The 27,311-nt window shown below is 40.2% G+C and overlaps 1 protein-coding gene and 1 long non-coding RNA gene across 3 annotated transcripts; both read right to left on the reverse strand.

Moving 5' to 3' along the window:
• Nucleotides 1–1,904: 1,904 nt before the first annotated feature.
• On the reverse strand, nucleotides 1,905–23,156 carry LOC148039402 (putative leucine-rich repeat receptor-like serine/threonine-protein kinase At3g14840). 2 transcript variants are annotated; one of them, XM_087690358.1, is made up of 8 exons: nucleotides 22,057–23,156; nucleotides 4,462–4,500; nucleotides 4,242–4,367; nucleotides 3,898–4,016; nucleotides 3,411–3,621; nucleotides 2,966–3,203; nucleotides 2,545–2,695; nucleotides 1,905–2,315 (listed from the first exon to the last, which is right to left on the reverse strand). In XM_087690358.1, exons 1-8 carry the CDS (start codon nucleotides 22,856–22,858, stop codon nucleotides 1,959–1,961), a joined length of 2,043 nt encoding a protein of 680 aa, XP_087546484.1. In that variant the 5' UTR covers nucleotides 22,859–23,156; the 3' UTR covers nucleotides 1,905–1,958. The 2 variants fall into 2 exon arrangements, with proteins under 2 accessions (XP_087546484.1, XP_087546489.1); XM_087690363.1 differs by lacking the exons at nucleotides 4,242–4,367; nucleotides 4,462–4,500.
• On the reverse strand, nucleotides 19,042–20,422 carry LOC148039403 (uncharacterized). Its single transcript, XR_015692760.1, has 2 exons — nucleotides 20,267–20,422; nucleotides 19,042–20,044 (listed from the first exon to the last, which is right to left on the reverse strand). It is a non-coding gene; the product is annotated as an uncharacterized LOC148039403 (long non-coding RNA).
• Nucleotides 23,157–27,311: the final 4,155 nt, after the last annotated feature.

Consider the following 27,311-nt stretch of genomic DNA (forward strand, 5'->3'; position numbering starts at 1 on the left):
TGATGTGACTAAGAATGACTAAGAATAAATCCAAATCCTCACAAGGTCCATTTGTCCTCAAAATTGGCCCTAATATGATACATACATATATATATATACATATATATATATATATATACATATATATATATATATATATAAAGGAGATGACTCATAAATATATATGTATATCATCAAAAGAATGGAATTTTAAAATATTTTTTTAATATATTTTTTATATACAAGAGGGTGCTATATAAAGGGCTTATTCACAAATTGAATGGGAAATGGAGTTCTTTAGAAAAATCCACAAATAAGGGTATTTTTAAATATGCTTTGAAGGCGGGTGGGGGTTTACATGTAGTGAACCTTTAGATAAAGAGACTACCTACAAATTGAGCTATTGTTGTGCAGTTGTGGAGACAATAGCCATGTCTTTCCTTTCAAGGAAAAAGGCTTACATTTGGATAGTAATGTTATCATGCTTTCACCTAGGAAATATTAAAAGGCTTCCTATATTTCACAAACTTCTCTATTTGGGAAATGATTATCATGACCACCTTATCAAAATTATAATTTCTTTATAGTTGTAGATGAATACTAATTGTGCATATGCAAAATCTATATCTATAATCTAATTTCTATAGTCTATCTATACTTATATATTAACATAAGGTTTTGAAGAGTGCTACATGATAAGCACAAGTGATAGAAAACCTCAATATTTTTTTTCTTTAGGTTGAAATTCAAGGATTAACAATCCAGATAATAGGCAAGGGGAGGGGAGCCCTCCCTCCCTCCCTCCCTCCCTCCCTCCCTCCCTCCCTCTCTCTCTCACTCTCTCTCCACAGAGCCTATCCCACATATAGGACCCTTTCCTCCTATTTCTCTTCGTTTTGGGACCCTGCCCTCCTTCTCCTCAACATGCCCTAGCCTACTTTGCATTATAAATGTTTAAGCATTTTTTTGTGAAAATAATTTTCTAGACTGGTGCAACTTTTTAGAAGAAATTTTTTAATGATTTATGCTCGTAGATCATACCTTCCAACTAATCTGAAGGCTTTGTTTTGTCATACCATCTATGGGTGGCATGGCCTACTGTGTATGATGAATCCCACCCTCATCAACGGCCTTGTCATCCATGTACAACCCCATCACGCAAGCCGACCCCATTACCATCAAGGGTGAGCTCCTGTTGCGCCATGTGCTCCATGCTAGCATGAAAGCCTTCCACGACTTCCTCTACCTATCTAACGCACACTTCTTGGTTTATGTTCGTAACTAGCTGAGTTGACATCCATGTATCCTCGGTTGAGATGACAACTATTATAGATCATTACTACTACATTCTTTAATTTACGTAGGTTTCTTTTGTTTGTTAATATAGTTCTTAATTAGTTTCATATTTTCATTATGGTTTAACTTTTTTTCTACATTTCATCCACTTGTAAACTTCATTGACTTCTTGCATTGTTTAACGTAACTATAATTCTTCATAGATCATTACTCTTTCATTGTTCCACTCACTTGTATATCGCTATTATGTTATTATCTGTCTTACCCTTTACTTTTTTCTAGGCTCCTTCCATTGTATCATGTACCTAGAAATCTTTATAGATCACGATTACTCTTTTATTGTTCCATTCACTTGTATATCGCTATTCTGTTATTATCTTGTAAAAATAGTTTCATTGTCTTACCCTTTACTTTTTTTCTATTTCTCTATATTTCAATCAACTCCGACCTTTGGTGCAAAGCACATAGCCTCATGCCATACTTTGTGCGGCCTAATCATCACAAGCCTAAGCACGGAGTGCCTAGCATTAGTTATCTCTAACTTGTATGGAAATATCGACATTAGCTATTTAGTTGTCCCTCTTCCCTCCCCCAAAAACGAAAGCAGAAAAAAAGAAAGAGACAAGAAAAACACTTCTTTTGTGTCAAATGCTAGAGAGAAGTTGGAATATAGGAAGACAACATTATGATGAGAGTTCGAAACTCGTGGTTGTAAAGGAGGGTGTGGATATGGAGAAGCTCGATGATTCGTCGACTGTTTTCCCTGGCAGGAGATGATGGAAACTACTGGCTAATAAGTGAACTTCTTGGTCTTCGGTTGGATATTCATTTCTGTCGAAGCTTTTTGAATGATATGATCCATCTACTTGCAGAAAGTTGCATACTTCACCCATGTTTGGACGCATGTTAGGATCCGTCATCGTACATGACAAACCCAGCACAATCAAGCTTTGAGCTTCATTTTCCGAGTATCCTTCATCGCTTCTTATCACTGGATCAACGACTTCCTCGACCCTATTTTCACGGTGGAGTCGCCTTGCCTACAATCCCAAGTCAACGTGTACTGTTACTATCACAGCTCGTAATCACCTCATTAATTTCAATGCCTTGGAAGTACATGATAAATGCTAAACTTCGTGAACACATGGTTAATTGCTTGAGGTCTACGTATAGGAGGCAGAAGTCGTGTACTTATGCTCACAGCTATCACATGTACATTAATTTCCTTCGTAGTTCTCGATCAGATAGGAAGAATTATAGTACTCTCACCCGATCGAGGAGATATTGTTCCTCTATACGTAGTTCATGCATTAGATTCTTTCTCCCGCTGAACAGCTCCAGTACCACAATGCCAAAGCTAAAGACATCTGCTTTTTGAGTCAGCTGACCTCTTAAGGCATATTCTGGAGCCAAATACCCCCTGACACACAGAAAGCACACGACGGTTTATAATTAGCTGTTTCTCTGGATCAGTAGAGATAAAAGCATCTAAGAGAATTCAGAAGCACTAACTAGCTAGCTGGCTTGTGAATCTTCCAGCCTGGCCTATAATGATCATTCCAACGAAAGCATGCAGCTACAGAAACACCACAACTTAGAGAACACAGCTTGTAACGAGCTGTACGTTAGAATTAAGCATGGTAGAATGCAGGCAGAGAGAGAGAGAGAGAGAGATGCCAATAATAATTACAATGTCCCAGCGACGCGCGTGCTGAGATGCGTTCGGTCGTCAGGAAAGAGTTTTGCCAGGCCAAAATCACAAATCTTGGCTTCGAAGTCCTTGTTGAGGAGTATGTTACTGGCTTTTATATCCCGATGGATGATGCGTGGCTGAGAGGCTTCGTGTAGATACGCCAAACCTCGCGCCATCCCCCGAACGATCTTCAATCTCGTTTGCCAGTTCAAATGGAGGGAGGTTGATGCAGGTCCTGTATGATTGATTGATCAAAGCAATGTATAAGAAGAAGCTGTCTCACGCCACTCCTGTACTTTAATACTACATCTATTTCTTCATGTCTTTGTGACAGTGAGTGTGGCTACTGCCTAGGATAGCTCTTTGCACCTAATTGTAAAGTTGACGTAACAGTGCCGGTTGTTTTTAACCTATTAGTTTTACTGAAATAATAATTAATTACCCCATAGCGCCTGGTGAAGGCTTGTATTCTCAACATACTCATAAACCAAGAATCTCTCTGCTCCTCTTGTGCAACAACCCTTGAGAGTAACCAAATTTCTATGCTGCACACTACTTATACAAATAACCTCGTTTAAAAACTCCTCTCTCCCTTGCTGTGTTGAAGAAAACAGTTGCTTTATTGCCACTTCAGTTCCATCTCTTAAGTCACCCTGCCATCATATTATGAAAAAAAATATGAGACAAACATGACTTCAAGTCCATTGAACTTCGAATGCAAAACCATCTTTCACCTATCTCTAACATGATAAGATAACTTTACTTTGAAGTAAATAATAAAAGCAATGAAAAATCTAGCTAATTACAACCTCAAATCTTATTATTGAGTGATGACGTTATAATATTTCGTAGTGATAACATCAACACATTGGGTGCCAAAGAGCATTTACAACATCTTATTTATGGTAATCAAAAGAGATTTGTCTCACCTTAAAAACAACACCAAATGTTCCTTGCCCTAACTTACGCTCAAGTTTGAAATTTTGTGTGGCACTCTTAAGAACTCGAAAAGGATATATCTCAATCCGCCCTCCTAATTTTGATAGCACTGTAAGCATAACAACATGACTCAAATTTATGATTATTGAAAAATAAGGAGAGACACCGAATTCTTATGAAGATTGCGAGGGTTCACCTCAACAACTACTAGGGTTTCAATTCTCAATCACAAGCAATCAAGTTGTGTTATGCTTAAGCTTGTTTTGTTTACTTAGGCACAAGCTGATGCTAGTTTCATTTATTGCATCACATTTTATTGATATGGCATGAATACCTTCTTCATCTAAGTTATCTTTTGGATGAAGCTTTCTCCAAGCTAGTAAACTTAAGCATAGCAAGCACATCAAGCTTGCCAAAGGAAGAATTGTGGCTAGAATGAGAGTGGTGTGTGTTTTTGTTTCTGCAAGACGATCACACAATTATTGCTCAATTTGTGAAAAGATTATGAATGAATAGGCTATAGGAGACATGGTGTAACCAAATCATCTGCTTACCTCGAGGTGGCAAATCATCTGGACATGTTACGTCCCTTTCTGCATGATGTACAACATAATAAAAACATCATGTAAAAACTTGCTAAACTTGATTCATAATTAATAACTTCTCTAGATGGGATCCAAAATGTTGTCCATAGCAACTCTTAAGCACAAAACTAACTTTTTAGGGCCACTAAATAGTAAGCATCTAGATTCTTTCATACTTTGAGTTAAGCTTCAATAAATGTACAGTTAACTTGAATGCATTATCAAAGTTTTAATATGAACACAAGTTCATGATATATATTTTGCCAAGTATTTAGTTTTAATGTAGGCCTTTGTCTCTATCACTCATAATGACATATATATAACAAATCTTGCAATTTTGATATTTAGTCTCTTGACATAATATATGACCATTGTCTCTATACTCTTGGACAAATCAAAAAGACATGAATAGGTAGAGTCCAATCTTTTTCAAAGAAGGTATATTTTACATGTTGGGTTTTCGTTTTCATCCTACAATTATCTTATTTATACCCTAAAGGATTGAAGATCTTATTGCATAGTATTGTGACACTAAAAAGAAAAAGCTATAGAGCACCACCCAAGACACAAGCACCCAACAAGAACTCCAAACCTACTAGAAAACGCCACATACCTCAAAGCAAGATAATAATGAAATAAGGGTGATTTTTCGATATTGGTATTCGTTGCTACCATCAGTTTCATCATCACCAACCCCCGCTTTCTTGCGACAGAAGGAGCTTCTTTTGATCAATAAGTCATCATGACATGGTCATGTGATGTTGGCCATGCCACATCAATATACATACTAAGTCAACAAGTCGATGAGCCCACGAGACCCGTCTCTCACATCCTTGTGCTCTTCTACATAGGGTATATCTCAAAATGATAGTCCTGGGATCACATCCATGTGCTTTTCTACATAGGGTACATCCAAAAGTCATAGATCTCGGTCTCATAAACCTACTAAGTTGTTGATGAAAAATAGCTTACGCTAAGTCATCCAACTTCTTGTAGTACAAATTGAGCACATTGTCATGATTTTGGCCCTTCATGCTATCCCACATAACTCTATTATGATACACATGCTCCCGTGGACATGATATTAAGTCTCGTCGTCTAGACCCCATCAAAATCTTAATAACAAGTCCAAACTTGGAGTTCTTTCCATAAATGTGTGTAGCTTTGGGAAAAGCCTTGCTAGGCATGGGAGACAACCCCCCCAAAACTCTTTCCTACAAAAGCATAAGAAACTTAGCTTCAAAACCTATCTATGTCATCATACCAAAAAGCACAATATGAATCCTATTCGCTCCTCACCATAGCCAATCCATGTGACACCATTCCATCCTTAATCAAAATTAGGCTCTCAAGAAAAAATCTCATAGTGTAAAGATGGTCTATAGTATGAATCACAAAGTATTCTCCAATCGCTCCAACTAATATGTTTAGAAAATGTCATTTTACCATATATTCAAGAATACTTTCTTATCAATATGAAATGTGAAGTCCTAATAATATTTAAAATTATTATTTGTTAGCCTTTTATTTACTTGGAGTAGTTCACAAGACAATTAAGGTGAGGCCTTTAAATTTACAGGTTGCGATTTTTCCCAATTTTATAGGTTGGCTTTTATGAAGGCCCTTATTTGTCTTTTTTTTCTTAGAAGAGGGTCTTGAAAGGGTCTTATGGGATTATTTGGCAATCCAAACTTATGTATACACTAGATTGCTACATGGAGCCATCAAATCAATACTCAATTGATCCTTTCATTGTCTCGTTTGACATGTGAGGCATACTTCTTTGCCACAAAAGTTGACCAAGTGATCAATAAGGGGGTATTCTAGTGATGTGTAAGACACAAATGCATAATATATGAAACCTTGTTTCCAACAGTCTTTACAAAATCATGAGCTTCACGAGCCACCACTACAGTAGGCAAAGTATAGCATAGTTCCATAGTTGGAGGATCTCGTGATGTTTTGACACTATTGTAGGGTAAATTCTTTAGGGTAAATATGACATCAACTTTCTAATAATGAGTATGACCGAAACATATGCAAGCAGTTTTGCATGGCAATAATTAACACTAGTGGATGGGAAATATAATATTGAGCTTCACCAACAAGGAACACGGACTACTTGCTCACAAAAACTTTTTTCCAAACCAATGGGAAAAAGGAAGAGGTTGAAATACCACTTTTTTTGTTTTTTTTTTGGGGGGGGGGGGGGGGGAGGGGGGCGTGTAAGGGATTTGTAGCTATACCATGCCAACACCTGTAGAGGGAGTAGTAGTGACTCAAATCCCTGCCTTGTTTCCACTCTACGTGTGATTTGCTATACCCAGTGGTGAACCCTCTTATGTGTGGCGTCACGAGGGTGTAGTCGTGGGATGTGTCTATATTGTCCCGCTTCTTTGATTGAATAATACAAGAGTATACCTTGAGCTCACATATCGTGATACCTTTTTGTGCCGTGTTGAGTGCGTAACGAGTGCAGGTGCATCACACTTGGTATCAGAACAACTCTTACTCAGAGTGAAAGAGTGCTCACAGAAGCAGGAGAGAAGATTCAGTGCCCCAAAGAGAACGAAGTCGTACCGACCCACGTCGTGACGTCCTGTGTCGCGACACCCCACGTCACGTCAACCCCCGTTGCGGTGGCCCCAGCGTGACATCCCGACCCCGACACCACCCACTGTCTGAAGACATGAAGCGGCTTCCCTGCAGCACAACCACTACTACCACAAGCGAGATGTGGCTTTCCCGCACCGACAACACCACCAACCACAATGCAGCTTCCCCGTGCCGACACCACTACCAACCACGTGGAGGACGAAAAGGAGAATATCACCCTCCCAACAATGGAGGAGAGGAAGAAGAGTAGAGGACAAGAATGGAGAGTAGCCCAAGAGGAGAAGGTAGTCGGATTGGAAAGGCAGTTGGAGGGCATGTTAGGCATGCTGGAGCCAATTTGGAGGAACATGCAGATGAAGGAAGAGGAAGAGGAAAGAAAGAGAAACTAGAGGTAGAGTAGGGATATAGAGAATGGGTGTTACAACAACAAGAAGAGGAAAAAAGACACAAAATGCAAGAGGAGACGGATAGAATGGGTAGAGAAGAGACGTCTAGGAGGGCGCAAGATATAAGGAAAGAGAAGGAGAAGGTAGTAAAAACGGGAAACAAGTAGAAGGATAAGGAGCACAATCGAAGGGAAGAGGAAGATAGTGATAGCTGAGAAGATGACTATGGAAAATTCAAGATGCACCCGCCAAGTACAAAGGAGAGAGACGGGCTAGTCATAAAGAAGTGGTTCGCAGAGGTGGACAAATATTTGAAGTATGCCTGAATAGCTAAAGACAGGAAGGTGGAAGTGGCAGCCATTTACTTGGAGGAGGACGCTGCCAGTTGTGGTACCTGTTGGAGCAAGAGCAGGGCCACACCATCTTTTCATGGGAAGAACTCCAGGAAGAACTCAAAGACTACTTCATTCCAAATATAAAGAAATTCAAAGTGAGAGACGAATGGAGGAACCTCAAACAAACACAAGGGAAGATGAAGAAATACGTAAGCAAATATAGGTAGATTATGCTGGAACTACCAAACATGGATACGGATACCAAATTGCATGGATTTTTGTTTGGGATGCAAGAATGGGCTAGAAGAGATGTGGAGAGGCAGGAGCCAACAAGATTAGCATAAGCCACGAGAATGGCCGAAAGACTAGTGGACCTGGAAGGCAAGAGAATAGCCCAGGGGAACCAAAACAGGTTTAACACAAACCTCAACAACAACTCGTGGAACTCGAGGCCCAATGCCCCTAGAGGACCATTCATGGATATGCTGAGCCAAACCCCCAACACCCGTGCCGCAATCCGCATTGGTACCAAGAGGAGCAACAGAAAGATGGGGAAACAACCATTACAGGCCAACTCCCAATGTATGATATGGACCCACAAGATCAAATACAACATGGTGGAGACCCCCAAGCCCTTCCATCGGGATCAAATGCTTCAAATGCGGGGGTCCACACTACCAAAACAGATGTCCCGTAGAAGACACAGCCACATCAAGCGGGTCGAGGGTAAATGCCACTAGCACATATGGAGGAGAAGAACCACAACCACCGCGCATCCAAGAAATCCCAAGCAGAAGTGATGAAAGCATGACCACCCAAGGGTGGAGAGAGTCAATACCCGACCCCACTGCATGGCGGCCCGGGTATCAACAGTCCACCACCTATACATCAAAGGTAGACTGAGCGAAGAAAATCAAGCCATCATGCTGGACACAGGATCGGAGCCACGCACAACTTCATTACCCCAGAGTGCGCAGCGGAACATGGATTGAAACTATCTAAGGCCCCAGAAGGATTAACAGTAACATTCACACAAGGAGAGGCCAAGGAAGTGAAACAAGTCTTTGCAGTCCAAGTAGAAGCTGGAAAATGGAAAGAAAAACTCAACTTCTTAGTAATCCCCATGGATTATTTTGAAGTAATCCTAGGCTTGGAATTCTATGACAAATATGTCATTGCAATGTTTGGGAAAGGAGTAAATGAGATGATGCTAGATATGCAGGGATAAGGCGTTAGAGTACCCTGCAAAAGAATGCAATTACCTAGTAGGACCCCTATCACGAAGGAGAATAAGCCAGGAGTTTCATGCCAAACAGTGAAGCCATGTGCAAATCAACCAAGAGGCCCAACCCAAGCAACACTGGTCCAAGGGACCATTATCAGGCTACGCATCATGACGTGCAGTGCCAAGCACGTAGAAAAATCAATCAAGCAAGGAGATATGGTCTACTTATGTATGATCCGATCCATTGCGCAAGAAGATGGCAAAAAGCCCAATCATCAAAGCAACAACACAGAAGTGGCAAAGATACTTGAAGAAGTCAAAGATGTAATGCCAACGGAGCTACCCAAGGCCCTACCAGTACACAGACGAGATGTCGATCATAAGATTGAATTGATTCCAGGATCCGCCCCACCGGCCCGAACACCCTATCACATGAACCACACGGAACTCATGGAACTGAAGAAGTAGCTGCATGAATTAGAGGAACAAGGTTTCATCCGCCCCAGTAAATCCCCCTTTGGTGCCCCAATGTTATTTGTCAAGAAGAAGGATGGGGGACTTAGACTATGTGTAGATTATAGGGCTCTTAACAAAATCACCATTTAAAAAAAATACCCGATGCCCCTAGTAGAGGACCTCTTAGATAGATTACACGGAGCCAAGTACTTTAGCCGCATAGACCTTAGACCAGGTTACCATTAGATCCACATAGCAGAAGAGAATATCCCTAAAACAACCTTTCGCACCCGCTATGGTAGTTTTGAGTGGTTAGTATTAGGATTCGACCTAAGTAATGGGCCAGGCACATTTTGCGGCCTCATGGATGGAGTCTTCAAACCCGAGATAGATGTCTTTGTCATTATCTATATTGATGATCTCGTAGTCTATAGCAAAACTTTAGAGGAACACAAGCAACACTTACGCCTAGTTTTTGAGAAACTGCGGCAACATCAGTTATATGCCAAACCTGAAAAATGTGAGTTTGTAGTGAAAGAGTTGGAATTCTTAGGCTTTATTGTAGGAGCAGCTTATATCAAAGTGGATCCTAAGAAAGTAGAAGTTTTCCAAAGATGGCATGTACTGAAAATTGTAAGAGAAGTGTGGGAGTTCCTTGGCTCCACAGTATTTTGCCAAAGGTTCATCAAGAATTACAACCTCATCACAGCCCCCCTCTCCCACCTCCCCAAAGAAGATCACTCTTTTACATGGGGGAGCGTGCAACAGGAAGCTTTTGAGCTGATGAAGAAATGCATGAGTCAAACTCCCATCTTAAAGGTGCCAAATTTTACCGAACCCTTTGAGATATCTACAGACACATCTACTGGTGCAAGAAGACCACCCCATAGCTTATGAGTCCAAGAAATTTACAGATGGTAAAACAAGGTAAAGTACACATGAGAAAGAAATGCTGGCAGTCACCCACTGCCTCAGGAAATGGAAGCACTATGTTCAAGACAAGCACACAATAGTCTTCACCGATAATATCTCTCTCAAATACTTCCAATCACAACCCAAGTTATCGGCAAAGCAAGCTCGTTGGCTAGACTTCCTAGCAGAATTTGACCTGGAGATTAAACACAAGCCTAGCTCCACCAACAAAATAGCAGATGCCTTGAGCCGGAAAGCTGGCTTGAAAGCCGTCAGTGTGGTCAGCAGCAATTTTATGTAGTTAGTCAAGGAGGCCTTAGAACAGGACCATGAGATACACAAAATAATCCAAGATGTGGAAGCAGACGAGACCCCGCATGGAATGTAAACCCTTGAGGAGGATATCCTATTTGTAGACAAGAGATTGTATATCCCCAACAATTTGGAGTTGAAGAAACTCATCCTCCATGAGATACATGCTGGCAAACTTGGAGGATATAAAGGGCAAAGCAAAACTTTGGAGGCCCTTAGGAAGTAGTTTTTTTGGCCCAATATGAAGGAGGAAGTCATCAACTACATCAAAACCTGCCCCACTTGCCAACTGGTAAAAGCACCACGCTCAAAGACAGCAGGATTACTATAGCCATTGGCCGTACCAAACCGCCCATGGGATGTCATCAGCATGGACTTCATTGTGGAACTTCCTGAGTCCCATGGGTACATAATCATCTTTGTAGTGGTGGACTATTTCTCCAAGCAAGCCCACTTCATCCTAGCCAAACTACCACTGAACGCTAAGGAGGTAGGCCACCTCTTCTTCACACATGTATTCAAACTCCATGGCTTACCCTTAGTGATAGTATCAAATAGAGATGGAAGATTCATGAGCGATATGTGGAAGGAACTCTTCAAGACCCTGGAAACACAGTTGAGATTCTCCTCATCCTTCCACCCTGAAATAGATGGACAAACAAAATGAGTCAACCAAGGCATTGAAGATTATCTCGAAAGCTATGCCCAAGTGGACCAGAAAGATTGGGCCTTGTATCTTGATGTCTTGGAATTCCACTACAACAGCTCCATCCACTCGGCAACGGGTTATACCTCCTTTGAATTGGCCACAGGAAAAGGAGTCATTACCCCATTGGCCTTAGCATCCGGAGCAGCCAAAGCGAAAGATCAAGATGCAGAGAAGTTCGTGAAGAAATGGAGAGATCGAAATGTGGCGGCCAAGCAGAGCCTAGAACAAAGCAAAATCACTATGACCGAGCAAGCCAACAAAAAGAGGAAGGCCGTACTATTCACCAAAAGAGACATGGTCCTAGTCAACTCTAAGAATATGTTACTCCCCAAGAACATGACTCCCAAATTCAACCACCGCTACTATGGACCCTACCGAATCACTCAAGTGCTGAACGAAGTCACCTACAAACTCGACCTCCCAGACAATGTATGCGTTCATAATGCTTTTCATGCTCGTCTTCTGCGTAGGTTCTATCCCGATAACCAATGGGGATGGCACGTACCAATGCTCCATTCCAAAGATCCCTTCGAAGTAGAAGCATTCCTCCGACACCGGGAACAAAGAGAATACCCCGAGTACCTCACCAAGTGGCACAAGCGTCCACTCAAGGAGGCCACTTGGATCTCAGAAGTGGAGGCTCGTGAGTGCGGTGTCGGAGGGGTTTTTGTCGAAAGGTCGAATCCACCGAGGATCAGAAGTAGAAGGAAGTAGAGATAGGAAATGGAAGAGAAGATAGAGAATACCCAAGTAGTAAACACTACAAAGACAAATCACAATGAGTTGAATCAATATGTATTGAAAGAACCTGGAATCTTCGTACTACTCAGAAGCAATCTCCAGGCATTAGTTCTCCTGGAGCTCCTTCGTAGGACAAAACGTGCATCAAAATTACAGCTTATTCTCTGCTGCTCGGAACCCAAATCTGATGGCTCCATTGGCTCTGAAAGGGGGGTGAAACCTTTGGATACCTACTCACGGATCTCCTAGATCACTCCTTCTTCTTCTTTTTGTTCAATCTACAATTTTTAGCCTACATACAGTGATCGCGATACGCGCGATTTCGTCAATCTGTCTTTTTTATGAAAAATCTCCTAACTACCTAAAAAAGCAACTAGCTTTTTGCATGCCATCCTAGTCTAGAAGCTTTTCTAACTTTTTCAGATTTTTACAATAAATAATATCAAATATAGGCTAAAATTATCCAAAAATCTAGTATTTTTGGATAATCCATGCAACTCACACTAATACTAATGGCTCAGATCACATTGACTCTCTAGATCAATAAAGAAGTCGGATGATGATGCATTCCATACTTTTTCACACTGTGTCCTCATAACATCACGACATCCACCGCCTCTGAACCTGCACATCCTCCCATATGTGCCAAAATCCTAGTTGTCACCGAATTCTGAGTCCTCCTCATCCTCTGCAACCATATCCTTTACTTCTTCATCTTCCATATCTTCCTAGCTAGCCCCTATATCAGGACCACTATTTTCTTCCAATTCTGGCAACTCATAGGTAGTAGATTCTCACCTTTTGAATAATTTGATTCTCTTTCCTACTATCGAAAGTTTAATGGCTGTCCCATCCGGCTCATTTAATGCATAAGTAGCATTATCAAACACATGTCCTACCACATAGGGTCCAAACCATCTTTTGGAAACTTTACACATGGCACTATGCTGGTTATCTAAACCCTCAAGGGGTTCACTATATATATATTCTCTATATAACATGCATTCATAACCTATTTATAAATATCCTAATCTGTGAATTTTTATTGAATAAAATACAACCATTTTCTATTCAATCTATAAGTAACCCCTTTACATGACACCCTTTTGTATGTAAAAAATGTATAAAAATGGTGTTTTAAAAACCCCTTATTTTGAACTCATGTTATATATACATATACTCATGAGTGACCCCCCTCCCCGAGTCTAAACTGCTATCATAAACCAATACCCAATCCCCATCTTGTATGGTTCTTGGTCTCAATCTATGCCTTTTGTCGAACCGTTTCTTGTTTTGTATCCTTGCTTCCCTTAACTTTGCAGTTGCTGCCTCTATGTCTTCTAACTTTCTTTCCAACTGTCTAATGCGTAAGGCCAACAACTCCTCTCGATTCAACTCCTCCTCCCAAGGTAACACACTTTATGTGACTGTCATCTCTTCTATGGGCATGATAGGTTTTTGACCATACATCAACTCTGTAGGCATATATCCTGTAACAGCACTATGAGTTGTTCTGTCAGCCCACAAAGCATAAGGGAGCAATCGTGGCTACTCTTTTACATTCTCTCCACATGCTTTTGCCAATGCCTTCACAATAGGTGGATGACCTCTTTCACATTTGCCATTTTCTTCAGGATTATAGGCTGAAGTTAAAGCAAGCTTTATCCCCAACCGTGTAGAGAAATCATGAGCCTCATCTGCATCTAACTCACCCCTATCTGCTGTAATTTTTCCCACATAGCCATACCGACAAAAGATCCCTTCTAAGAGAAAAGTACATATGCCATTTATCGTCTTAGTACGTAGAGCTCTCCCTTCCACTTAATTAGTCAAGTCTTCACGAGAAAGCACAAGATACCTCATTTTCCAAAGACCTATAGGCATTGTGACCAAATCCACCACCCACTTAAAATGCAGAGACAATGGATATGTGGGTTGCAATCCATCCCGATGTCTCACAGTTGAATACATTTGACATGTCGTGCATGTTTCCACAAAGTGAGCAACATCCTTATACATACCCTGCCACCAATATCTTTCTTTGATCTTTGTAAAAGTACCCCAAATACCTCTATGACCAGTCCACAAGCTTTCATGAAATTCTTGCATTACTTTTACTTGTGAAGCTCTATCACCCAAAACTTGCAATGGCATACCCTGTTTCTATTTAACATGTTTTCATAAGTATCTATCTTTTAAGAAAAATCAATAGGCTTTCCTCTTGATCTTCTTAAACTCCTCATCTGACCATTCATCTCTCTTTGTTAATGTACTAAGATATTGACCAATTCTCAGCCACTCTCCTGCATATTTGTCTTCCAGAAACACTTCTACACAAAGTTGCAAAACATCTAAAGTATCTTCTCTTTGTTGTCCAAGCTTCTGTTAATGTTGTAGCAACACCTTGCATTGCTAAATTCACACTTTCAACATCATTTTCAGCCATAAGAAAGTCATCTTCTTCCTCCTCATCCATCATCCTATCTTCATTCTCATAGCGTGCTCAAGATAACATGTCTGCTGGGTTATCTCTTCTTGCAATATGCTGAAATTCAAGGTTCAAAGATTTGATATATGCAATCCACCGGAGCATAGCAATGTCCGGAGTAGCACAACTAGTAATCATACCCAATACTGGCAAATAATCGGTCTCAATGACTATATGAGCACCCATAAAATACTCCTTATCACATTTAAGGGCTGTCACAATTCCCCATAATTCTCTTTTTACCTGTGGATATCTTCTCTGTCATTCAGTCAATACTTTTGCACCAAAGCGTATTGCATATCTTTGCCCTTCCTCATCATCTTATCCAATTGCCCATCCAATCCCGATTGGGCTTGTATCAACAGTAATAATGATAGACTTTCCATGTGAATAGTGAGCCTTTCTCAACGTAGGAGCAGATTTTAAGAGTTTCTTCAATTTCTTCATTTCTTTCTGATGCTTCCTTTCCCAATAAAAATTTTGACATTTCCTTAAAAGTTGATAAAGAGCATCGGCTACATGTGCAAAGTGAGGAATCCATATCAAATAGAACACACATGCACCCAAGAATCTACGCACCTCTGATATATTCGTGCATACATCTCGCATTCTATCAATCCCATCTATTTTTGCTGGTGATGGCCTTCGCCCATAAGGCCCACACATATGCCCAACCATCAAAACCTCTTCAACTCCAAAGACAGACTTTTGTCCAGAAAGAGTTAAATGCACCTCTTCTAGACACGTCAAAATCCTCTCACAATCCACAATATGGTTTGCAACAAACTGTCTGCACACATGAGCATCCATCTCTTCATTATTTTCATCCACTACACACCCTTTGATTGGAATATCATCCAAGAAAGGCATAGTCAGTTGTGGTATAAAATCCATGAGTACCCTATTCATAGCATTTGTCATGTGTGCCACTGAGTTTGTTACACCCTGTGGGAGAGTACACATCCGTACAAACCCCAAAGGAGTCTTCATGGTTGTGATATCCCTACTTTCAATTGCAAGCTGAAACTAATCATAACCCGAGTAAAGATCACCCAAAGAATAGATCGCTCTACCTACAAAAGCCTCTGCAAATTCATCAACCACAGGACCGGCACCCACATTTCTTATGGTCACTTTATTGACCGGTTGTATGTCTTAAATAAATCTCAAAGCCCCATTCTTTTTGGGCACAGTAAACTAACGATTTGAGTACGAGGCTAAAGAAGGCTCCAAGATCTTCATGCGAATCTTTTCATTTAACAAATCCATCAGCTTTGGCAAGTAAGCTTTAGGCACTGGAATAGGCCTCAAGTTCCACGGTACATGTGGCACAGTAAATATGACCATAGGAGAGACAACATTTGGATCCACACAACCTATTTCACTTGACTGAAACGCAAATGCTTTCCCATGTCTAGCCAACATCCGCATAAAATAGTCTCTCTCAGTAGGCAAAAGAAACCCTTTTGCACCAACTTTCAATTCCTGTAATGTTTCAGATGTAAACTGATGACCTATATCTCTAGGATCCCATAAGCTTGGCTGCCTTGACACTTTTTCATACTTACCCTCAGTCTCTGGTGGAAGTGGCAAAGCAATCGGTTTTACCTTTTTGTCAACTGTCTTGTACTTTGCCTCCATAAGTGCTTCAGCCCATTGTAATCATTCCTGCTGAGCAAACAATGCTATAACATCATACATATCCAAAGAACATACTGACAACACTCTGTTTTCAGCCTCATTTTCTATATGTATAGTTGTTGAAATTTCAGCCATAGTGTTATTAATATTCAACCCATAAAAGATGCCTGAAATGCCATCATTTTCAGCTAACAATCCCAATGCTCTCAATTTCTTAATAGCCCATTTCATAGATATGCATTCAGCCCTACACATAGCTTCCATAGGCTTAAACCAACATGAATTGTTTGTTGTAAACTGAGAATTACCAATAGTAAATACATGCTTCATTTCATCAAGAGGCGAGTACATCCTCTGAACAACACTACTGTAGCCCCGCATTACAGCGGTGCTTAATGAAAATCCAGGCCTTTGAATTCCCTTGTATTTGGAACCAAAGGAGACTCTCGAAGCGTATCATGATTTCTAGGATGATTAACACAAACAATAAGAAATTGGACTGCTTTTCTCCCATCCTTGCTTCTGACTCTTACATAAGCAGAACCATCATCAAGCACCTTTGTTTCCATACACACACATATAATATAGGGCTGTCCCAAAATCACTGCATATGAGGAATTATCTTGCACAAAGAAGTGTTGCTCTTCCTCTACATCACCAATCATCACTTTTACATTAGGACATGCAGCATAGAGCTCCCCTGAAGAATTATTTGCAGCCCTCATATGCCAACCATGATCAATGTCCACATGCCATGCACCATTTTTATACAATCCACGCTCAATGACATTTATCTCAGACCCATGGTCAACTAAAGAAACACAAGGAGTTTCACGTTCCCCTATTTTCACTACCATTTCAGTGGTAGCTCTAGCCCAATGATTTCTTGTGTAGTGACTTCGAGGAATAAATCCTAGAGTCTCTTCTCTATAATGTTGCATTTGCCTTACTCCACTATGCATATTGCTACAAGACAATGCATTTTCAGCCACTTTCTTCTCTTTTTCACATGCTGTCCAATAATTAGTAGCATCTTGCATAGATAATCCAGTACTTACTTCATGCTCATATTCAGCCCGAATACCCAACAAACCCATTTCCTCTTCAAATTGCAGCAATGCACTAGTGGTATCACCAAGAAACTGATGCTTCCTTTTAATTATATCAATGTTCTCATCATGAAATTCTCGCTTGGCAATGCCAAGCACCTCTCCCAAGGTAAATTCCACCCGACTGTTTAAGATCCGTTCTTCAAGAACCTTCTTAAGATTTGTGGTTGTCTCAATGTCAGATTGCAACTTATATCCTAGCAGCTTGCCTTTCTTTTTTCCCTCTTGTTTGTTATCATGTTTTTGCTCCTGACTAACCTCTTCCATAACATGCTCGGGAGGTGGTTGATTTGCAGCTTTGGGCTGATCCACACTTCTTCTTGTCATTCTTTTAGATGTCCCTGCAATATCTTCATCTCTTTTTCATTTTTCTTCCACAAGTACATCCGTGTTTTGTACCTTTGCTAAATATGCATACACTGAATATGCATCTATCGGCGATTCCCAACCAATTATGCCACGAATGCCTTGCCCTGCATGAGACATTTCACTATCAGTGACCTTTCTCTTTTCAACTGCATGTAAAGCATGTGTCCATATTTCAGCCTTTGGACCAACCATCACTTGGCCATGCATTCTATCTAACTGTAGACCAAAAATAGAAGCATGTACTACCGCATAAGCATTTCGAACAGCCAAGTCTTTCAACAACTTCTGCATACCTCCCTTTCCAAAATTCAAAGCAAGAGGCAATCCCATTTTTTGTGCATGGATCTTGCCATCTTTCCAAAATATAAGTTGTCGTGCCAATGTTGAGAATAGCAAATGATGCTTGGTATGTATGCCCATAGAGGCTAAATGTGTGCCCAAAAGAGGCTTGCCCATAAGTGGCTTTGTATGAGAGATATGTATGCTCTAGAAGCTCTAAGAAGAGATGTCCAAAATCCCATATGCGCAGTGAGGAGAGTGAAGAAGCTGGAAAGCTATAAAGATATGTACTTGGTTCACTTTTCAATGGAATACAATTGTACTTTGTCCTTCCAGTTATAGTTAGTGTCATACTCAAGATTGTGTTTATGAGTCCAAGCTAATCTATCTTGGAACCTAATTCACTTGAGTAACAGTTGGTCTATCTAATCTATGTCATCATGAACATTGTCTTTGTGTTTCATCCACCATAGCCATGCTCTAGATCTATGTAATTTTCAACATGGTATTAGAGCCAGTCGAGCATGGCTAGGCTCAACTCAGTTACTCTCTCTCTCTCTCATTGATTTGATGCATCCTAGGTTTTGGCCTTCTCTACCGCCAGCCATGGCTATGATAGCTCGTAGCTCCAAGCGTCTCATTTTGATTGGTGGCTACACTGGACGTTTGCACAGGAGCTTCCTACTCTCAAATTAAGAGTTGACCTTTGCAAGTAGTAAAACCCTAGCACATTGCGTACAGTAGAAAGTCAACCTCCGGATAGTTCTTGAAAGATAGCTGCGTGCTGTGGAGCAATGAAAAAATCTGATGGCTGGCCAGACAGCCAGGGGCTAGACAGGCTAGAAGCCGTAGGAACATTAATGAAAGGTTCAAAAACAGGATGGACATTGGAGTGGAAATATGCCATTGCTTCTCAATTGGTTCTGGGCCAACAGATTCTCTTCAAACTCTGATTTTCAATGGCTTCTTTGATGGAATTATCTTTCAAATGGACTGGGTTTCTCAATGCAATGATTTCTAATATTGCATTTACCTACAAAAGTGTGTACTCCAAGAAAACAATGACAGGGATGAACAACACAAACCTCTATGCATATATTTCAATCATAGCATTGCTTTTATGTATACCCCCAACAACATTGATTGAGAGCCCTGCCTTAATGCGCCATGGATTTGCTGATGCCATTGCTAAAGTTGGTATGACAAAAATTTGTGACAGACCTTTTCTGGATTGGAATGTTCTATCATCTTTACAATCAGCCAACAACAAAATGTTTTACAAAAATTTCCCATAGAGGATCTCGAATTCCCTGAATGGATCTGCTTCCCATAGTGGATGTAAAAACCCTACCAAGATGTAAAGTTTCAAGCCTTAACTTGACTAGGCTGCCAAAGAGCTAGTCTCCTGGTCCATGTTCACATGAACGGGGGGCAAAAGCCAGCAAGGGTAGAGACTCATCATTTAAGGGGGGTGTTGAGAATAGCAAATGATACTTGGTATGTATGCCCATAGAGACTAAATGTGTGCCCAAAAGAGGCTTGCCCATAAGTGGCTTTGCATGAGAGATATGTATGCTCTAGAAGCTCTAAGAAGAGATGTCCAAAATCTCATATGCAACCTTTATCTTCTTCTATGCTTCTTCACAAGTGCAGTAACAGCTTCCTTAACATGTCTCCACTCTATTTTCAAACATGTCTTTGTAGTCTGATCCTCCAACAAATCATCAAGATTCTCTTGAAGCTCAAGATCAGCTGCTTATAGAAACAATTCAATTTTCTGACTTACAAGAGCTTGCTACTCTGCAAGATCCAACAACTCAAATCAACTTTCAAATTCTCTTAACAATTCTATAGCCACAAGATCCTTATTGGGTTGTAAAACCCACTCTTGAAAAGTATTGTGCGTAATCAAACTGGTATCCTCAATATAAAATTCTTCCCTGAGTGTCTTCTTGAAGGCTACCCAATCAGCATCCTGCAAGTATAATTCAGTAATTTGTGCTTTCAGTTCATGAACAATAACACATACAAAATACCGGCTCCATGCAGATTGAGTCACTCCAAAGAATTACATCTTCTGAGCATAGGTATATACATATGCAAATATATTCCTGCCATTGAATATCTTCACCTCACGCTCAACTACTTGCAAAGCATTCATCACAACACTTTCTGTTTGAGCTAAAGCTTGCATCACCTGTTGTTGTTGTTGTACTTGCATAAGCAAATTCATATTTTGCACCAACTGTTGCAAAATATCACTAGAGAATGTATTCGAAGATTCTCCCATCTTGTCTTTCCTTCTTCTGACGACCTTTCACATCGGGTTCACCAATGTCGGAGGGGTTTTTGTCGAAAGGTTAAATCCACTGGGGATCAAAAGTAGAAGGAAGTAGCGATAGGAGATGGAAAAGAAGATAGAGAATACACAAGTGGTAAATACAACAAAGACAAATCACAATGAGTTGAATCAATATGTATTGAAAGAATCTGAAATCTTCGTACTACTCAAAAGCAATCTCCAGGCATTAGTTCTCTTGGAGCTCCTTTGTAGGACAAAACATGCATCAAAATTACAACTTCTTCTTTGCTGCTCGGAACCCACATTTGATGGCTCCATTGGCTCTGAAAGGGGGGTAAAACATTAGGACACCTGCTCACGAATCTTCCAGATCACTCATTATTCTTCTTTTTGTTCAATATGCAGTTTTCAACTTGTATACAGCGATCGCGACGCATGCGATTTTGTCAATCTGTCTTTTTTATGAAAAATCTCCTAACTGGCTGAAAAAGCAACTAGCTTTTTGTATGCCATCCTAATCTAGAAGCTTTTCTAACTTTTTTAGATTTTTATAATAAATAATATCAAATATAGGTTAAAATTATCCAAAACTCTAGTATTTTTGGATAATCCATGCAACTCACACTAATACTAATGGATCAGATCACATTGACTATCTAGATCAATAAAGAAGTCGAATGATGATGCATTCCATAGTTTTTCACACTGTATCCTCATAACATCACGACAGCGGTAAAGATGCCTTTGTCCTTTGGCTCAAGGAGAACCCCACTACTCCTTCCAACGACCCTTGAGTCTCTCCAACAAATAAGCAGTTCTCAATCTGCATAGATCCAAAAACGCCTCCACTCCTCAAATGTAATTGAGTCAAGGGTGGATTCGCATGGTAATCCCAACACTAATAAATCCAACGAAGCCCTCAACAAGTCTAGATGGGCATACACTGACCAGCTTGCTAGAAAAGGTTGTGTTAAGACCCCCAAGTCTTAGTGCGGCAGACACTGACCAGTCTGATAGTATAGACTGTGTTAAGACCCCGCGATCACATAGACCGACAGACACTGACCAACTTAATAGAAAAAGCTGTGTTAAGACCCCGGATGAGTAAAATAAAAGCACTACCCTTAGATTACTAAGGACAACAATCCAATAAGCAGAGGTGAGTGTAAGGGCTTTGTAGCTATACCATGTCGTTATCACCGAAAACACTTATATAGGGAGTAGTAATGACTCAAAGTCCTACCTTGTTTCCACTCTATGTGTGATTCCCTATACCCAATGGTGAACCCTCTTATGTGCGGTGCCATGAGGATGTAATCCTGAGATGTGTCTATGTTGTCCCGCTTCTTTGATTAAATAATACAAAAATATACCTTGAGCTCACATATTGTGTTACCTTTTTGTGCCATGTTGAGTGCATAACGAGTGCAGGTTTCATCCATATACTCGGATTGTAGTGGATGTTTTGAAAATTTAACCATGCAAAATAGGAAGTTGAAATGTCACCGTTTTGGGGAAAATATATGATATTAGACAGGTACAAAACTAAAATAACGTCCAGAAAATAACCGGGTTTATCACGACACTCGTGGATGTTTTCGAAATCCAGCCGAGCACTGATAGGGAACTAGAACTTAATATGCAAACAATTCGCGATGGCAGTAATAATAATAATAGGCACTCACCGGAGTCGATGTAGAGGTGGCCTTGGTAAACGCGAACGTTGTCGATGAGGGGGCCATACCATCCACGGATGTTACTGGAGATGGACAAAGTGAGGTTGCGATATGGAGCGAGAACATCAGGGGCGAAGGAGAAGAAGAGGGAGGTGGTGTGCCATCCGATGTTAGAGACGGAGTAGCCGGTACCATCAACAGAGACAACGGTCGAGTTGACGAGGCCGGTGTTATTATCATAAAAGAGGGAGATGGAGAACGAACCCTTGACGGGGGAAGGATCGTCAGGGTTGGGGGCAAAGTCCAAGAGGAGGGTGTAAGAACCAGAAGAATTAGAAGAAGAAGAAGAAGAAGAAGAGGATGATGGTGATGACGACGAAGGCCCGGCGGCCAGGACTAGAGAGAAGTTTGTGGCGATGGCTCCCGCGTCTCCGCCGTTCAGATCGATGCATCGACGGCTGCAATCGCTGGCCCTTTTCCACCTGCCCTCCGTATAGTCAATGTTGCCATTGGTGACCATCCATCCCCTGATGTCAGTATTGGGCACGCCCAGGATCTCATCATTCCCCCCTGCATCTGCTCCCGAGAAGACGCCATCCTCGAAGCTCCCGTTCTCCAGCCAATTATAACTCGTGGTGAGTGAAGAAGAAGAAGCAGAAGAAGGCGGCTCGAGCACAGTGCTCGTGCAGCAGCGGCTAACCGATGCTAGCCACGACGTCGTGAAGATGAAAACATTGATGAGGCAGAGTATAAGCTGCGCCCCCTGATCAGAAGCCCCGTATGAGTACTGATCAGCCCTTGCCGCCGCCATTCATGTTCAGTTGTAGCTGCTGCTATTTAATATTGCATCAGAGAGGAGAATATTAAATCTCAAGGATATAATTGGCCTCCTCTTAACTGATCTTCCTCTCGCTCTTCCGATTCCTTCAACTGCACTTCATGTTTGATTGGGTCAAGGATCCCAGCTGCCCACGGAAGCGGAAACTGCCTTAAAATTCCAGCCATAAGTTTTGTCAAATATGAACATTTAATGGCGGAAGATGAAGATTCATGGAAGCAGCGGCAGCAGCTTCATTTTTTGATTGAGTCAAGGATCCCAGCTGCACACGGAAGCGGAACCTGCCTTAAAATTCAAGCCATGAGTTTTGTCAAAGATGAGGATTTAATGGCGGAAGATGAAGTTTCGTGAGACCCGTAACTTCACGTACGGTACCCCAGAAGAGTGACTTTTTTTTTTGGGTGGAAACGTTAAAGTGTATTAAGGTAAAAGGAAATGTAGTTACAGCGATGACTTTTTTAGCTGGAAGTCTATCCAAATACGAGAGATGACCATTAGCATGTTAGGCAAAACGAACGGAGGTTGCCTCTATCCATTACAAAAATGCCGAAGAACATACGATTGGTCCAAAACAGAGAAACATCTTTAATTTCACCACTAACTTCATTCTATCTTAATGAAGCTGCATTTCATGCTACAGTGCTGAGCTCTCTTATGTAGATCTTCCAAAACATCTTCTGTAGAGGATGTGGGGGATACTTTCATCAGCTCCTCTTGTCTTGCTATGACCAGCCTTCTTGCTTCTAGTCTCTTTTTTCTTGGGCTTCGAGAACATAAGCTCTATGTTTAGCTTTGGCCTCCACCCACTTTTCATGCTCATGCTCCTTCTCCATCTTGGACTTGATCTGAGGAACCTGCAAACATACCTCATGTAAGAACATATGCATTGGGTCTATATTCTTTTCCTCAAAAATCTTTTTGTTTCTAGCCATCCATATAGCCAAGAGAAATATCCCTCTAAGCCAATTCCAAACAATAGGGGGGATAATTCCATGTATTTCTCCCAGAAGTAATTCTTTCCAAGTCACTGTTGTGGGGGGTGATAAGGAGCCATCAATACCTGCAAGACATTTAGCACATTAGTAGTATCTTTGCAGTTAAGGAACAAATGGGGAATGAATTCCACACATTTATAGCAACGTGGACAAGTCCCATTACCTATTCCAAGTTTGAAAGCCCGGTCATTTGTCCATACTGTGTGATGTAATATGAGCCACAACATACAAGAACCTTTGGGTTGAATAACACTATTCCATATCATTCCAAATCTGTATTTCCATTGAATGGGGTGCCAATTTAGTTTCCCTCTCTTATTAAGCCTTATGTATAAGAAGTTCTTTTTTGTTTTAATATATGGGATGAGTAGAAGAGGCTTATTGTCCGGCCAACAGATTCCTCTGATGTTAAATCTCATTTTTAGTTGAATAGTCTTGCACATCCTCAGGTTCCAGCAGTTAAATCTTTGTTGTATTAATGTGATATCTGAGGGTGATAAAGCATACCTTTCTCTGAGGGAGTCAGAAGTAGCCCTGTCCCCCGTGTCATAGTCCTATATGTCCTTCCAGCTTATTACTCCTTTTTTGTTTAATTTAAATGCCTGACTTACCTGATCCTCTTCTATGCAACCATGGAACACATTAAATCAGATGGAGTCCAGAGCAGCCCATGGGAGAGTAAAGTTTTTAATATCAGACAAAGTAGTCAACTCTCGGTCAAATCTAAACTCCCTTGGATCTTCAGCTTTAACTTACTGAAGGCAACTGTTACATTGATGGCATTCAAATTCTTCCATCTTTTTCACTTACGGGGGTAGAAGTTTTTACAGCTATTGTGCAACAGAATGGCCCAATCTTCATTCTCATGAAAAAAGGATCGAACTACCCATTTAGCTACAAGTTTCTCTACTAAGCTTAATATGTCTGGGAGACCTAGACCTCCTTCTTCCTTGGTTAGGGTACATGTTCCCCAAGACACTTTAGGTATTCTGAGTTTTTCACTATCACTAGCCCAAAGGAAGTTCCTCGCTAGACTTTCTAGATTTTTAAGACCAGATTTGGAGGGTTTTCAACATAATAAAAAATAGATGGTTGTTGGGATAACGACATGCTTTAGTACTAGTCATTGCAAGACATGGGAATGGGCAGAAAATTCATTAGAGTGACATTTTTTTGATAACCTGAAAGGACCAGTAATGCGCCATTTGGAACCAATAATCTGCGCTTGGTGAAATGGATATATAGACTGACGTGCATGCATGCATGCTTTCCTGATGCGGTGGATCTACCTGCTGATTTTTTGATAATGCGGTAGATAATATTATAGTATCAAAAAATGTAGGTATTTTCAAAACTGGCCTAAAGCCTCTTGGCTAGAAAATTCAAGGCCAAGTGACAAAAAAGGGTTACAAAGAGCTAAAAATATTTTTGTACTGACCCAAAAACAAAGCCAAGTGACAAAAAAGGGTTAGAAAAATCCAAAAGAGTTATAAAAAGCTAAAATATAGGGACCTTGTTAAGTTATTCTTGTAAGAATTATCTTAATAATAATAGAATTGCCCATGCTAGGAGTGTGACGTTTTCTATTTTACCTAAAATGCTCTTAACTATAGTGCCAAAGTTGTGTTGGGCTTTATAATAGATGAATGTTGTTGGTTTGGTTCAGCTTTGCTATTGTCTAATACTAAGATGGAACTTTGTTATAATAACACTTGGTAATGTGTGAGATTTTGGTTGTGAGCTGAGTCTCTTTCTAATACATGTTATGCCTTCATTGTCTCTATTTTCCATTAGGGGAGTTTTGAGGTCTCGAAAATGCCTTTTAGGATGTGGAGAGAGTGCTCTAGACCAATAGGAGCAAAGCCTCCGTAACGGAACTTCTATTTAAAAAAATTTAAAAAATCATTTTAAAAAATATATAAATATAATAATATTATGAATTTATATTTTTATTATCTATTTTTAGTCTCTTATATTCATGATTATGACATCTTTTGTATTAATGGCATAGAGTCTCGACTACTTTTATTTAATGATATATCTAGATTAATGATAATGACTGATGTAATCTAAATTCAAATTAGTGAAAAGCATGGCACTCAGTTTTTTCCCTCCTTTCTTTAATTCCTCTATTGTTTTTCCCTCCGTTGTGGTAGCCTAGTCCTCTCTCTCTCTCTCTCTCTCTCTCTCTCTCTCTCTCTCTCTCTTCTACCATGGATACAGAAATTCGACCTTCAACAAGGCGTCCAGGCTCCCAAATCACATCCATATCAGTGTTTAACTCATTCCAAACTAATGGAAGATGGATTCCTACTATCATTAGCAAAGGTAGTTGGATCACCATACAACAAGCAAAACATGGAAAAAGGAAAAGACATGAGAGCTCGTTTATCTCTGCTTGGAAGGGCAGAATCCGAGATTTTAAGCTTGGAGCAAATAAGAATAGCATCAAAGAGGTACTAGTGCAACATGTGTTCATGCATAGAGAGCTATGTTTGGAACCTGGATCTTCAAAGCTTCCAATGCATAGACCAAATTATAAGAATTTGATTCTTAAAGTTTTTCCTTTCTTAAATATGGTTTAGGTTTTTCCATTATAATATTTGTTTTGCTTGTAGATGTCTATCCCTCTAATCTTGAGGAATGGCAATCAGTGGAATCTATTGTTGATGTTATTGATGTTATACATGGTTCAATTGGCGAAGAAATGTATAGAGACAAAAAGAAGACAGAGCTTGCAGAGAATGGAATATTCTTTTATGACCATTCTTATGTTATTCCTATGCGGCGTTGCCAATGGGGATCAATAAACCTTCTTCCTTTGCCAGATTTTTCAAGCTTTGAGTGGCTGCCAAGTCCAGCTACTAGTGAAGGCTATAGATGTAAGATATTTTCTGAGATCCAGAAAGCATTAAAATCTAATATCTCAAGTAGGCTAAGCAAAGTTACTTTGTTTATGCCTATTAATATATTTATTGATTTCTTATCTAATATGGAGATAAGAAGAACAAAAACCATGCTTTCAGTGAAGAGACTAACATATGATCATGTCATAGAATTTATTGATGAAGGATGGGATACAAGGACAGAAGGAAAAATTATATGTAAGAGATATCAAGACTCTATAGCTTGTAAATATATGATTGCTACTCAAAATTTTATCCTTAGCTTTTACTATAGTCGATGGCATTTTGTTGGTAGTAGTCTAGTTGCTTTAGACCAAAATCTTGATGATTTCAGCAAAGATCCTATAGTGAATCTTGATATTTGGTTCAATGAGGATATTATTGCAATCTTAAAGATCAGAAAATCATGTACGCTATATCAAGTGAGGATGGATTTACAAAATGGAGACATTGAACTACCATGCTCCTTTGTATTTCAACTTGACAAGAAACGAGTAAGTTTTCACATCATATTATATCTACTTA

The sequence above is a fragment of the Lygodium microphyllum genome, chromosome 2 (genome assembly GCF_053477565.2).
Source record: "Lygodium microphyllum isolate KBCC chromosome 2, Lygodium_microphyllum_v1.1.10, whole genome shotgun sequence".
Classification (NCBI taxonomy): domain Eukaryota; kingdom Viridiplantae; phylum Streptophyta; class Polypodiopsida; order Schizaeales; family Lygodiaceae; genus Lygodium; species Lygodium microphyllum.

Excerpts from the sequence above, each read along its gene's own strand:
- LOC148039402 (XM_087690358.1), bottom strand. The coding sequence starts at position 22,858 with ATGGCGGCGGCAAGGGCTGATCAGTACTCATACGGGGCTTCTGATCAG. Across the intron at positions 3,622-3,897 it reads CATTTGGTGTTGTTTTTAAG|GGTGACTTAAGAGATGGAAC; the intron begins GTGAGACAAATC and ends ATATGATGGCAG. Across the intron at positions 2,316-2,544 it reads AACAATATCTCCTCGATCGG|GCAAGGCGACTCCACCGTGA; the intron begins GTGAGAGTACTA and ends TTGGGATTGTAG.